The sequence below is a fragment of the Orycteropus afer genome, unplaced genomic scaffold (assembly GCF_000298275.1).
Source record: "Orycteropus afer afer isolate SDZICR_OR568_19922 unplaced genomic scaffold, OryAfe1.0 scaffold00013, whole genome shotgun sequence".
NCBI lineage: Eukaryota > Metazoa > Chordata > Mammalia > Tubulidentata > Orycteropodidae > Orycteropus > Orycteropus afer.
The window spans coordinates 19,838,728-19,854,500 of record NW_006921600.1 but is presented as its reverse complement, the minus strand read 5'-3'; the positions used below and the strand labels follow the sequence as shown (position 1 = coordinate 19,854,500).

At 38.8% G+C, this 15,773-nt stretch overlaps 1 protein-coding gene across 1 annotated transcript in view; it reads left to right on the top strand.

The window, feature by feature from the left end:
- The window catches only part of LOC103208122 (complement receptor type 1-like), a 250,973-nt gene that overhangs the window by 169,844 nt on the left and 65,356 nt on the right, over nucleotides 1-15,773 (top strand). Inside the window, 4 exon segments of the mRNA XM_042782469.1 lie at nucleotides 4,422-4,507; nucleotides 6,678-6,905; nucleotides 8,184-8,360; nucleotides 10,744-10,929. Coding sequence (XP_042638403.1) covers nucleotides 4,422-4,507; nucleotides 6,678-6,905; nucleotides 8,184-8,360; nucleotides 10,744-10,929 — 677 coding nt within the window.

Genomic DNA, 15,773 nt, shown 5'->3' with positions numbered 1-15,773 from the left:
ATTTGATAGCGTTATGATCTGAGAAGATGCTTTGCAGTATTTCAATGTTTTTAAATTTATTAAGGCTTGCTTTATGGCCTAACATATGGTCTATCATGGAGAAAGTTCCATGTGCACTGGAGAAGAATGTATATTGTACTGCTATTGGGTGAAGTGCTCTGTAGATGCACTTCTATAAGTGGGTCTATAAGGCCCAGTTGGTAGAGTGTATTATTTAGCTCTTTTGCATCTTTATTGAGTTTCTTTCCAGTTGTTCTATATTTCAAAGAAAGTGTTGTATTAAAATCTCCCACTATAACTGTGGAGTCATCTAATTTCACCATCATATTTGAGGTACAATTTTGCCGGGTATACAATTCTTGGTTGGAAATATTTCTCTTTCAGGATTTTATATATACCACCCCATTGTCTTCTTGCTTGCATGGTCTCTGCTGAGAATTCAGAGCTTATTCTTACTGGCTGACCTTTTTATGTAACTTTTTGTTTTTCCCATGCTGCTCTCAGGATTCTGTCTTTGTCCTTGGTTTTGGTGAGTTTGGTGATGATATGTCTCAGCGATTTTCTTTTGGGGTCTATCCTGTTTGAGGTTCGTTGGACTTCCTGAATGGATATGTTCTCCTCTTTCATCATATTAGGGAAGTTCTCCTCCAGCAAATCTTGGACAATTTTCTCAGTGGTTTTATTTGTCTCTTCCTGTTCTGGAATTCCAATGACATGTAGATTATTTCTTTTGATGGTATCCCACATGAACCCTAGGCTTTCTTCATTTTGTTTTGATTTTTTTTCTGATTGATCCCTTTCCAAAGAAGTATTCAGGTATTTGTCTTCAATCTCATTAACTGTTGATTAATGAGTCTTCCATTGCATGAACTCTAGCCCTTTGCCCTTCCAATGTGTTATCTATTTCTAACAATTTGGTATTAATCTTCTGGATTTCTATCTGTAGATTTAGAATCATTTCTAATTTTTCATTTATTTTGTCATATTGTTCTTCTATTTTCTTCCAAAATTCTTCTAAGGTTTTTTCTGTGTTTTCTTTGGTCTATCTCTCAATCCTTTGAAGAGACCTAAATATAATTCTTTCAAATTCCTTATCTGAGTTCCAATGCTGCTTCTTCCTCAGTGATGTGTTCTGGGTCTGTATCCTGTTCCCTTGTTTCTACCACTTTATCTTGCTTCTTTGTGTGGACTGTAATGGTCTTTTGTCTCCAAGTCCTCTTGGTATTGTATTAAGATCTCTGTTAATTGTTTGTGAAGAGCAGCCAAATGTGATTCAGGCTTTGCTTGGTGTTTTTTTATCGTTGGCCCATTGGTGGAGAAGGAGGTGCTGGCTCTTGCTCAGTAAGTGAAGTTGAAGGAGGTGTGGATGTACTTGTATCTTATGGGGACTGTTGGTGTCTCCTACTCAATTAGGCAAAAAATACAACTGAATAACCATCAACAAAACTAAAAGCACATGGACAAAAAATACACCCTGAAATCACATAGGAATAGTAACCCAAAAAAAGAAAAATGGGAGAAAGAAGAAGAAAACAGGTAAACCTGCATTATCTGGGGAGAAGTCACTAAGAGAAAAAGGTAGAGAAGGAGAATAATGAAGAAAGAAAACAAACAAACAAAAAGCAAACACAAAAACAAACAAACAAAAAAACAAGGAATGGGGTTAACCATGAAAGGAAAAAACAAAAGGTGTAAACTAGGACCTTTTCAGCCATGTAGTGCAGTTTTGGATTCTTGCGGTTACTGGAAAGCAGAACCTCTTCTTAAGCCCCTGGAATCTGGTACAGTGTTGTCTGTTTAGGTTGTCTCTAGCTGCTGGTTACGTGTTGATTTGTTTTGTCTTGGTTTTATGGTTTAATATTTTGAAAAGGTGAAGTTGGTGTGTTTTATTTTATTATTGATTCAGGTGTGTTGGGTCGCTCTGCTGTTTTCTTTGTGATGGTGGAATCACTGTGTGTAGTGTGGATATGTGTTTCTGTTTTTTGTAAAGAGGGTTTAGAATTCAAAGCGGGAGGTTTTATGGTAATTGGCTGAATATGGTTTCTTCTACTGAATAAGTGAAGTTATTGGCAGAGAAGGTGGTGGCAGAGAAGGTGGTAGCAGAAGAAGGAAAGCTTGGTGTTGCTAGGGTTGGTTTCTAGGGCTTTGAGCAGGCTATTATTGATGACATTTATTTGGAAGACCGTGGCTCAACCTCAGGAAAGATTCCTATTGTTAGAGCATTGCAAATTTCTGCCAATTTCAGGTACACTCAAAGACCCCGCCTCCATGGCCCCACAGCACCAAAGAACAGCTCCAAGGCAAAATTTGTGGGACCGCACTCAGCTGCAGTTTCTTTGCTCTCCGTGCCCCTTCTGCCCGCGGTGCTGATGCAATCCCGCCAGACCAGTAATAGCCAGCTCTGGAGTTTGTCTGTGATACTGCCCACCTGCGGCGCCAAAGATGCACGCAATTTCAGCTGCGTTTGAGTCGGGGGTACCTGCTAGTGACCTGTGGTCCCAATATCCATGGCAAAGAAAACATGGTGTCTCCCATTCTGCCCCAAATCTGCTCTGTGATCCGCTGGGAGGGGAGGGAGCTAGCCTTTCTGGCGCAACAGTGAGATCTCTGCCTGAATCTCAGCAGTGGTGCCCATGCCCACCTGCACCCAGATGACCCAATTTACCAACAAAATCAGCTGTTGGAGGCAGGTCTCTGCTGCTGCCTGCTGGAATATGGTAGTGGTCGCTGGTATGCTGCTATAAGGTGTCTTCCTTCTTGGCTTGGGGATCTCAGGTGGCTGCCCTCCCCCGAGCAGACAGTGACTGTCCCATGAAAGTCTCAAGTGGTCCCTCTTGGGTTCCCATCTGTCCTCCACCAGTAGCTCTTTCCTAAATAATCTCCCTGTGCCTTTCCTCTAATTCTGCTCTTCTGTGTTTGGTGCACTTTGATTCAGTGAGCTGTTCAGAGCACCAAAATTCCTAATTCAAACAGTTGTACCTAGTTTTCAAAGTCCTTAGATGCCAGAGGGAAAAAGCGTGCTGCTCACTGGCAAGACTCCATTTTGAATCTCTCCAGTGTCTCTTGTTCATCTCAGCAAATTGTCACAGTTCCTTCTTTGTCTCTTGGGTTGAAGTAGTTTAGCACAGGGATCGCATATCCAGGGAACATGCTCCACTCCTGGCTATTCTTTCTTGATGGTAGTGGGATTCCCCCTTTCCACCTATGGGATGGCTCATTTTAAGCCTACAGTAATGGAAAAACTTGCCAGTCCTCATGTTAGGGTTCCATACATCTTATTTCCATGGTCCTACCCACACAAATTTGCTATGAACCTTATTCACATTATGAACAAGCTATTCAGTCCTCCTGGTGAGCCACAAGCACCTCACATCTTTATAGTCCCACCTAGTCACCTGGTGGGAGTCAAAGACAATGGCTAAAAGGGTCATATTAACTAATTCACTGCTCTGCAAATGTATGCTATAAAAATTGTTTGCAATGTAATAGATCATGCAAACGTTGTTTCAGGAAACTTAAACCATCAATAGTGGAATGTATAATAGTGTAAGGATGAATATTTTTAAATAAGTTCCAAGGACTTGACATCATTTACAAAAACTCTTCCACCCAGAAATGATCAGGAGATTTCAGAACAACATGATCCAACAATAAGCTGGATATTTCAGGGTGACTTTTTGCAAAGAGGCTACTCCCCTCACCCTTCTTTCTTTACCTAGAACACCTGGTCTAGTATACTTCTGTGTGCCTCCTTCTGGTCTATTATAAATGTAGAGGCAAAAAGAACAATGCCTGTTATTTTCCCAGATATTTTCTGCTTTGCACACCTGAATCAAGAGCTGTTCTTCCTCTTGATCTACTAATAAGAATAAATGGGATATCAGAGGGCCATCAGTGAGAAATGAGCTTCAAAGAGTTTGGATCCTGTGCCTAGAGAGAATTCTGCCTCTCTGTTCAGTGTCTTCCTTAGGAGCTCTGGTGACATAGTGCCTAAGGCATGTGACTGCTAACCAGAAGGCTGGTGGTTCCAACTCACCAGCCACTCCTTGGAAGGAAGGTTGGGCAATCTACTTCCATAGTGATACCGCCTCGGAAACCCAAGGAGGGGTCGCTATGAGTCAAATCCGACTTGACGGTCATGAGAGTTTAGTTCCGTGTCTTCCTAGGTGATGCTGGGCTACAATGTCTATGTGATCATTGTTTGTCAATCACAGAATACTGTGAGTATTTAGAATATTTTTTCCTCTGAATTTCTGTGAGCTACTGAATTGAGGTCCTTAATGGGCTAATACTTTTAGCTAGGTCTGAACTTAAGAAGTGAATGGTATTTAGGCTCAAGTGAGGAAGCTGAGTTTCTATCAGTGAAGAGATGAAGCAAGAAGAGAATTGCTCATAAATTTGCTACTGCTTCTTTTCTTTAGGTTCCGACTAAAAGGTAGTTCTGTTAGTCATTGTGTCTCAGATGGAATGAAAAGTCTTTGGAATGCCAGTGTTCCTGTCTGTGAACGTAAGTAGAAGGAATGACTAGGAAGCCTGAGTATCTTTCTTTCTTTTTCTAGTGTGCTTTGCCTTTTGTTGTTTGCATCTCTGTTCATTTAACTGAATCACTGATAGAAATAGTTCTTTGTTGAGAGGATCTTAAGAAATACCTTATAGGTCTTATATACCATATGCTTATAATACTAATTTGTAAGTCACTAGTATAATGGCAATGTTGAATTTTGTAGGGAACATGTGGGGATAAACTAGATAACAACCAAAAAACCAAACCAAACTCACAGCTGTCGAGTTGGATCCAACTCATAGTGACCCCTCCTTTGGTTTCCGAGGCGGTATCACTACAGAAGTAGATTGCTCAACCTTCCTTCTGAGGAGTGGCTGGTGAGTTTGAACCACCAGCCTTCTGGTTAGCAGTCAAATGCCTTAGGCACTACGCTACCAGAGCTCCCAGATAACATAAAGATGTATCAAATTTTGTTCATTCATTTAATTTTTTAGTTTTGTTGTTTTATCCTTGTCCACATTTAAACTACTTATTCAGCCAGTTATTTAGTCCAAAGTGTTACTGGGAGGGCTTGCCAAGAGCCAGGTCCTAGGGAGAGAGGAATAAGTGAGAAAGAGTCATCCATGCTCTCATGAGGTCTATTTTCTAGTTGAGGTAGCAGGTAATGAAAAAGGAAATAAGCAAATAAAAAAAATTAGAACATATAAAATGGTAAGTTAAATAGTGATAAGTGCTATTGAAAAAATAAAACAGTTATGTGATAAATTACCATGGCTGGAATATCTTGTTATAAATCTATTTGGACATCTTATTTTGAGTATGGGGGCTCTGGTGGCATAGTGCCTAAGGCATTTGACTGGTAACCAAATGGCTAGCAGAAAAAGAACAATGCCTGTTATTTTCCCAGATATTTTCTGCTTTGCACACCTGAATCAAGAGCTGTTCTTCCTCAAACCCACCAGCCACTCCTCAGAAAGAAGAGAGGGTAATCTACTTCTGTAGAGATACTGACTTGGAAACCCATGGAGGGGTCACTATGAGTCAGATTCCACTCGATGTCAGTGAGTTTTGGGGTTCTTTTGTTGTTGTTGTTTATTTTGAGTATGCTGATGAAACTTTGTAAGAAATTTCAACATATAGAAACTTAGGTATCCAAGAAACTCATCCTTCTAGAGACACTTGAAGCTGAAAATAAACATATGTAAATAAACTTTGGGTAAACCCAAACAAATAGATGAATTCCAGAAATAAGGAGTCACTCACTGATGTACAAAGGCTCTCCCTATGACTCTATACACAGCTCTGACAAGCTTAGGTACTTATTTCTAAATCCTCACCAGATTAGAACCACCCAATTAATTTTAGTGAAAGGACTACTCAAATCAGATACACTAGAAGAAGGAAGAAATGACAGATGAATGCTTGGGGGAAAGAAAAAATTGAAAGCAAATCAAAGACACTCTGGAGACATTTAACTTGGGTGTAAAGAGCTATCCACGTATTCTGATGACTCTTTTGGATATTTGGTAGTAAGTACTGATTAAAATGGTCTTGGAACATCGAGAAACATTTACATCTGTTGACAATAATTTGTTGTTGTTGTTGTTGTTATTTGCCGTTGAGTCGGCCCCGACTCATAGCGACCCTTCCTTGGGTTTCCAAGGCAGTATCACTATGGAAGTAGGAATGCCCAACCTTCCTTCCGAGGAGTGGCTGGTGGTTATAGTACGTGTTTAATAAACTCCACAAAGATTTCCCTGGAGCATAAAGTGTTTCGGGGCCAGAACCTTGTCTGTCTTATATCCTATTCCCATTATCAGCTCAGAAATCTTATGATACCTGACATAAAGTAGATGGTCAAATGTTTGTTGAATTTAAAAAAATATATATATATTATTTTCCAAAATGTTTACAATGAATATTTAAAAATTTTTATTTCTTGGAAAAACTTAGCTATCTAGAGGGTCCAAGAGAGTTGAGGGTCTTCTGGGCCTTTCTAATAAACTATTATTTAGTTCTCATCTTACTTATTTCCTTCTTAGCAAAAGCCTTGCATATTTAAATTACATTAATCTTACCTATATACTTTAATGGAATAAAAATTTATTCTCAACACGTCACCAGACACCATACAAAACCTGATTAAAACTCTAATGGAACTTTTTTCTTCTAGAAATCTTTTGTCAAAATCCTCCAGCAATCCTTAATGGGAAACACACAGGAAATCCTCTGGGAAATATTCCCTATGGAAAAGAAATATCTTACACATGTGACCTCAACCCAGACAGAGGGATGACATTCAGCCTCATTGGGGAGAGCACCATCCGCTGCACAAGTGACAGTCAAGGGAATGGAATTTGGAGTGGCCCTGCCCCTCGCTGTGAACTTTCTTTTTCTGTTGGTTAGTGCACATTCCCCTGTGTCCCACATGGATCAGAATATGTAGACAAGAACATCAACTTCCTTATCTGTATAATGACAGTCATTTCTGCTTGTAAACATGGCTCTGTTATGAATGACAGAGACAGAACTACCTGCAGGTGAAAACATACAGGTTCTAAATGTGCCAAGCTGTGTCCCAGTTTATAATATTCCAGTGATCCTTCCTGTTAGGGCATAAGGAGAGTGGGATGATGACAGGAGGAGAAATCAGAGAGGATCAGATTTTGTAGAGAATATTTTCAAAGCACTGAAAACAAATGCTAAAGAAAATAATCTTGTATGCTATCTCTATTATTGGTTGTCTTTACTCTAGGTGGTATAAAGGTGTGCTGAGTAAAAAGTACATGTTAATGGCAGTGATTTACTTTAGAATTGAGAATGCCATAGAAATATTTAAAGAAACTCACACATAGGCATTTATACTCCTTTTGTTATTTCTAAGTGTTTTGCTCATGACTGTGTACTTTGTCAACGCTTCACTGAACCATTAGCAAAGTGAACTCAGGATGCCCTGAGAAGTAGGGTACCTCTATTAGCTCTGGTGGCATAGTGCCTAAGGCATTTGACTGCTAACCAGAAAGCTGGTGGTTCAAACCCACTAGCCACTCCTCAGAAGGAAGACTGGGCTATCTACTTCCATAGAGATACTGCCTCGGAAAGCCAAGGAGGGGTCACTATGTGTCAGAATCGACTGGATGGCAGTGAGTTTGTTTGTTTGTTTTTCAATCTAAATGACAGTACCTGATAGTCACAGGGTCATTTTTGGCTGTGGTTAAGCACACAAGTTCCATTCCTCAGTGAGGAGAGAACATTTAATTGGCAGCTCACAGATACCTGTGGTACTCTCATCTGCTATAGTTTGCAAGGAGAGAATACAGAAGATCATTATTGAAAGCTGAGAAGTCTGGGTTAAAAGAATCAGTCTTTCCACTCATCAGCTAGCAGTTAGTGGCTTAGGACTTGGCTACATCAGGTCTTTATATGCCTCTAATAAAAACCAAAACCAGACTCACTAACCTCGAGTCATTTTGACTCATAGCAATCCCTCCTTGGGTTTCCGAGGTGGTATCACTGCAGAAGTAGATTGCTCAATCTTCTTTCCGAGCAGTGGCTGGTTTGAACCGCCAGCCTTCTGGTTAGCAGTCAAATGCCTTAGGCATTGAATGTGTTGGCTTGTTCATATTTCTATGCTTAATTGAATGTCCTTTCGTGTGTTTATGTGATAACTTGCCTTCAGTGTGCCCACAACCACCCAAGATCCACAATGGGCATCATATTGGAGGACATGTATCTTCATATCTTCCTGGAATGACAGTCAACTACATTTGTAACCCCGGCTACCAGTTGGTGGGAAAGGCATTCATTTTCTGTACCTACCTGGGAACTTGGAGCCAATTTAATCACTATTGCAAAGGTACCTGATTTCCTTGTATTTCTTAATCTTGCTGGGTTAACGTTATTTTTAAATGGATGGATGAGGCTAATAAGGCTGAGAGATCATTTCTTAGAGGATAGTGAAATAATTATCAATAGGCTAGTAGGAAAAAAGAACAAAAGGCAAGAAGAAAATCTGCTCAATGATCCTCAACTTGACCAAATAAGTAGAAAGAACTAATGGAATTTCCAGTAATGCAATACACATCAAACCCCAACTTCAAATGCTTTATTGGCTTTTAACTATTAGAATATTTTAGCTATAAAGGACTTTGGGGGCCATAGGTAGTTCTCACAAATACCCTTTGAAAGCAAATAAGGAACTAGAAGCATACCTTATTGTCAGGAAAATTGAAACTTCAAGTGAGGGGGTGTCTTATCAATAATACATGAGCAAAGGTTTTGAGAGCAATTAATCCTTGACATTACTGGATTTGGGGTCTCCCTATAATGCCCAAGAACAAAGGTGGGGAGTTTATTTAATCTCTTCCACAGAACAAGTCCCCAGGAATTATTTCCTTTATACCTGTCTGTGTTTTCAATTAAAAAAAAAAAAAAAACAAGAAGAGGACATGATTTTAAAAGTCTTTGGCAACATTCTAAAAAGCTACAAAATGGGAATTAAAAAATCATATTCTATGACTAGTCACTGCATTGAGCACTTTACAGAAGTTATTTGTGTTATCCTCAAAAGAATCATATGAACTGGAATTATAAATATTCTTCTCTTACAGAGGAGAGAATTGAGGCTTAGAAAGGTCCAGTAACATGTGCACACAGCTCATGGGTGGTGGTATAATGATTGGACCTCAGCTTAGCTCCTGATTTTAAACACTGCCCTATGTATGTACTGTTTCATTTTAAATGTGTTCCTTTGACTTTACAAAACTTTAAGTTAAGTGATTTTACTTCTTGTATTTTATTCTTTTCTTTTCAGAAATACTAGACTAAGGGCAGGGGCATGGTAGGAGGGACTTCAGACATGCCTGTGTGTGAAATATTAATGAGCACCCACATGGCTTTCCCTGGTTACAGGATCAGAGTCTTTCCTGTCCTAAAAGTCTCAGAAATAAATCGTTCAGTCCCCTGGCTTTCTCATTTTATAGACAGAAAAAATGAGACCCCACCACAAAAATGGCAAGTGACTGTCCTGTGTTTATTTGCTAGTATGGAATGAACAAAAAACGGAGTTTCTGTGACTCTGCAAATACCTGAAAGTTCATCCCTCTTTGCTTTAGTCACATAAAAAAATATGAAGATTCAGGGAATATTTCAAAGTTAATTGTACAAATTAAGAGTCTGCAAAGGGTCATTTCTTAAAAATAAAGGAGTACTATTCTATTCATTGAGGAGCTCTGGTGGCATAGTGGGTAAGGCATTTGGTTGCTAACCAGAAGGCTGGAGGTTCAAACCCACCAGCTGTTCTGCAGAAGGAAGATGAGGCAATCTACTTGCATAAAGATTTACAGCCTTTGAAACCAAATGGGGGTCGTTATGAGTCAGGGTTGACTCGATGGCAGTGGGTTTGTTTTTGTGGTTTATTCTGTTCACTTGGTAACTGCTTTCTTTTCATCTGTGCAAATTTATTTTGTCTTAACTGTCTTCCTCAAACATGTCTTATGGTAGTGGTTCCCTATCTTTACCATTATCAACATTAGCCAGGCACCCTGTGTAAAAGGTAGATTATTAAGCTCCATTCTCATGGATTCTGACTCTGATTTTTATTTATTTATTTTTTTTTTTTTGAGAGTGGGGGGTCTATTTTTAAAAACTCCATCAGAATATTTTGATATAAGAAGATCAGAGACCACACTTGAAGAAATACCACTTTGCCTTGTTGATTCTCATAAAGAAAAAGAAAAATATAGTCTAATTTTAAGACTATTACAATTGAAAAGCTGACTTCATTTGAAGTTGGAGGGGGTACTGATGGCTGGGCAAAAACAGAGAGTGAAACAAACCCAAACCAAACCAAACTCATTGCTCTGAAGTCAATTCTGACTCATAGCAACGCTATAGGACAGAGCAGAACTGCCTCACAGGGTTTCCAAAAAGCCTATAATCTTTACAGGAACAGATTGCCACCTTTATCCCCCATGAAAGCAAAAAAACGAAGACCTAAATGAGATAAAGTAAATTAAGTAGAAAAATTATATTTTAAATTCAGAATCATGATTTACTAATGTATTTGTTCTATATATAGAAATGAATCAGAAACATATATTTTATCAAAAGGCAAAATACCAATATTTGTTGTATATACAGAGAGATTTAACATGATAATCCTGTTTTCTTATGGTTAAGCCCATATCAATCCAGAGCTAGAACATGGTTACCCTAACTCCCGATTTTTCTAACTTCAGAGGTAACATGTAGCCTCCCACAGTCTATGAATGGAATCCGGAAGGAGCTGAAATACAGAAAAGTTTATCACTTTGGAGATAATTTTACTTTGGAATGTGAAGATGGGTACACTCTGGAAGGCAGTCCCCAGAGCCAGTGCCAGGAGGATGACAGATGGGACCCTCCTCTGGCCAATTGTACATCAAGTAAGTACAAGTGCTCAGAAGGAAAGTGGGCCCTTCCTAGTCATGTTTACAGTTCACTGATTCAACCAAGCAGGCATCAAGTGTGTGTAAAGTGTATATGTACTAGAAGCTAAGGAGTACCCCTATCTCTTCCTGAACAGCCTGGAGCAATTAGAGTGAGGCAGGTCTTGCTTTCCTCAGACTTCTCATTCTACCCCAGGGCTACTCTATTTCTCCTCAGAAGCCACTCTCAACTTTGTTTGTTTATATCACTATAGTTAAGCCAGGAGCTCTGGTGGCATAGTACCTAAGGCATTTGACTGCTAACCAGAACTCTGGCAGTTCAAACCCACCAGCCACTCCTCAGAAGGAAGGTTGGGCAATCTACTTCCATTGTGAAACTGCCTCGTAAAATAGTTAAACCCATCACACAGTAATGATTTGTTTACAACCTATGGCCTTAAAAGCCATGAGCATATCACTGGTAAAATAGGCCTTCAGGTAATGCTTCCAGGATGATGGAGCAAGATGGCAAAGAGAGTAGACACTCCTATTTACTCCCCTGATAACTAACGCACTGAACAATGAATAAAAAGCACAGAGATCTCAGAACTGCAGACACCAGCTGAGGGATTAGAGCTTCTCTGTGGAAATGCCAGAGTTGTGAGTCTCTGTGGATGTGGGCTACATCTTTCTCCCATGAAACCGCTATTGGGTGTGGAGCCAAGCATTTTGGTTGGCAGCCAGGTGCTTGGCTGCTGTTCCACCAGGGCACCAAATCAGAAATATTTCCACAAAATCCAGAATACAAAAATTTTTTAAAAAGGATAAAGAGATGGCCCAAGTTAAAAAAAAAAAAAAAAGTAGTAAAAAACCACAAAATTACAAAAGAAGAAGGACCAATCAAAAGCAAAATATGAAGAAGAAATTTCTCCTATGGAGGCCAGGTTCACAGAAAGAATTGATAATTTTCAGACTATGGTGCTAAATATAACTATACAGGAGAAGAAAACAGAAAGAAAGAAATACACAGAAAACAAACCAGTGGAGATCGGGAAAGAAATGGAAGAACAAAATAAGGGACTCAACAGGGAAATTGAAAACATAAAAAAAGAGAAAAAAAGCTACTGGGACTGAAGAATAAAGCTACTGAATTAGAAAAAGCAAGAGAAATAGTCAGCAATTAAGTCAGACAGAAGATAAAATAAGTGACCTGGAAGATGAAATAACTTATCCAATTTCAAGAGAGAAAAACAAAGAAAAGCAAACAAACCCAAAAGGAAATATGATATTCAATTAATAAACCTCACATTAAAATCATTGGGATCCCAGAGAACCATGACAACAATAAAGGTATAGAAATGATTTTCCAAGAGATAATCAGAATTTCCCAGATCTGAACAGAGAACCAAGCTTGCAAATACAGGAAACTATGTGAACCCCAGTTAGTAGAGACATAAATAGATGAACTCCATGCTATATCCTAACAAAATTCTTGAAAACCAAAGACAAGAAGAAAATTCTGAAAGCAGTGAGAGGAAAACATAATACCAAGAGGCTTTCATAAGAGTCAGTGCAGATTTCTAGAGGGGTACATGGGAAATACAGACAACAAAGATGAACCCCTTTCCACATACAGTACTACATTGTCAGTGATGGCAAACACTGATCTACGGGTGGATAGTTGGGTGGACAGGCTGAATATGTCTAGGCAGGGGGGAGTGTGCCCATGACCATGTATAGAGTTGGAAGATGATGTTTCTACAAGCATATTTGTATGTTTTTTAACAATGTCCAGGTACATGGTAGAGCTGACAAGGGACAAGGTTGTACTGACTTCTTGGCCACAGTCAGCTACCCAGAGAAAGTGAGTAGTTGGACCTGTGGGCTTGGGACCATTGTCCCAGGGGACATCAAGCTCAATTGGCATAACATACTACACAAAAACATCCACATCCTACTTTGGGGAGTAGCGACTGGGACCTTAAAAGATTGCAAGCAGTCATCTAGATGCAACGATAGGTCTCTCCTTGTCCCGAGCAAAAAAGAATGAAGAAAACCAAAGATACACGGAAACAATTAGTTCAAGGGACTGGTACACATGCAGTCCTTAGCCTATATGACCATGGGACCAGAAGAATGAGATGGTACCCAGCTACCACTACCAACCATTTGGAGGGGGATCTGTGTAGGCAATCCTGGATCAAGTAGGAGAACAATGTGGAACAAAACTCAAAATCATAAAACAAAAAAAAAAAAAAATAGACCAGGTTTTCTGGTCTGATAGAGCTGGGTAAAACCCCTGAGACTATGGCCCCTAGCTGCTCTTCAGGTCTGGAATTGAACTCACTCCTGTGGCTTCCAGACAAATAAAAGACAGGCATATGGGGTGAACATTTACATCAGGTAGATACATTCGTTGGAGAGATCAATCATGGGAGAGCAGAAGGGAAGTGTATGCATAGGGAGACAGCTCAGTGGGCAGGAGTGCATGAGAGGGATGGACACTGGGAAGAGGTAACTACAGAGAGGAAGTGAGAAGAGAGCTATTACATTGTGGGGAATTGCAGTCAATGTCATGAGACAAAATGTGTATGAATTGCTATCTGGAAAATGAGTTTTCTCTATAAACTTTCACCCAAATCACATTTAAAAAAAAAAGCGGATTTCTCCCCAGAAACTCTGTTGGCCAGAAAACAATAGTGATATATATAAAATGTTGAACAAAAACAATTGCCAGCCAAGATTTCCTTACCTAGCAAAGTGGTCATTAAAATAAGAGGAAAGTCAAGAAATTCCCAAAGAGAAACTCTGATGAGAATTTACCACTACCAAACTAGCTTTGCAAGTATTACTCAAGGGAGTATTCCAAATGGAAAGGCAAGAGCATTAAATAAGTACTCGTATCTCTACATGGGGGAACAAAAAAAGAGAGCTACAAAAAAACACAATAATGGGCAATCATAAGGACTAAGTATATGATGTTTTCAGAGAATACACTGAATAATTAAATCCTACAAACAATACAACATCAAGTAAACTTATTGAATATAGGTTGTATACTGATGTTAGTGGAGACACACCAAAAGAAATGAGGGTGGTAGGAGCATATCAGGAATAGATTTATTATATTAAGGTTATATGTTAACTGTTTTTCATATGTTAAATGCTGTTGCAACTGTAAGATGTGTAATGTAACATATGCAGTAATTACTAAGAAATCACCAATAACATTCGGAAGAAAAGAAGGAAGAAAGCAAAATGGCTCATCACAAGAAAGCAGCCAAATAAAACAAAAACAGAAAAATCAGAATGGAAAAAAAGAAAATGTATTATCATTCGATAAAAAAAAAAAAAAAATGAGCAAGGTAGACACAGTTGTCACTAATAATCTTAAATTAAAATGGTCTAAACACCTCATGAAAAAGACAGAGTGGCAGAATGGATAAAGAAACATCAATCTCTCCTTTTGCTGTCTACAAAAACACACCTTAGAGAAAAGGATACAAAAAAGACTGAAAATAAAAGGATAGGAGGAAAAAAAAAAAAAAAAAAAAAACTCCATGCAAGCAGTTAAAAATAGGAGAGGTGGCCATACTGATATCAGATAAAACAGACATCAAGTCAAAATCTATCACAGGAGATAAAGAAGGACATTACATAATGTTAAAAGGGTCAATCCAGCAAGAAGACGTAACAATTATAAATATATATGCACCTGATAGCAATGCACCAAAATGCATGAAACAAATATTGATTAATATGAAAGGAGAAATAGACAACACCACAATAATATTAGGAGACAAGCACACCACTTTCAACTCTAGACAGACCATCTAAAAAGAAGATCACAAAGGACATTGAGAACCTAAATAAAATCATAAGCCAATTAGACCTAATGGACATATAGGAAACACTCCACCCAGCATCAGAACAATACATATTCTTCTCCAGCACACATGGATCATTTTCCAGAATAGATCATATACAAAGATGCAAAACAAGTCTCAACAAATTTAAAAAGGTTGAAATTATACAAAGCATCTTCCCTGACCATAACGGCGTGAATCTGGAAATCAACAACACGATTCTATGCATGTTGCTGTTGTTGTTATGTGCTGTCTAGTAGTCTCAATTTTATGCATAGAAGATCCTATAGATTCCACAAGAAAACTGTTGGAACTAATAGAAGAATTTAGCAATGTTGCAGGGGACAAAATCAACAAAGATTAGTTGCATTCCTCTACATTAACAAAGACTACCCTGAAAAAGAAATCAAGAAAACAATACCATTTACAGTAGTCCCAAATCAATAAAATACCTAGAAATTACCCTAACCAAGGACATAAATGACTTATACAATGAAATTTATAAAACACTACTATAAGAGACTAAAAGAAATCTACAGAAATTAAAAGATATACTGTGCTCATGTATTGGAAGACTTAATATAATGACTGTGTCAATTCTACCTAAAGCAGTCTACAGATACAATACAATTCTGGTACAAATCTCAACATTTTTCACTTAAATAGAAAAACTAATGACCAACTTCATATGGAAAGGAAAGAAACCTCAAATAGCCAGAGTAATGTTGAAGAAAAAGAACAAAGCAAGAGGGCTTACAATCCCCAATATCAAAACATATTATAACCAAATCAAACTCACTGCTGTCGAGTCGAATCGGACTTATAGTGACCCCTCCTTGAGTTTCCAAGGCAGTATCTATGGAAGTTGTTGTGTTGTTGTTGTTGTTAAGTGCCGTCGAGTCGTTACCGACTCATAGCGACCCCATGCACAGCAGAACGAAACACTGCCTGATCCCGCGCCAGCCCCACAATCCATGCTATACTCGAGCCCATCAT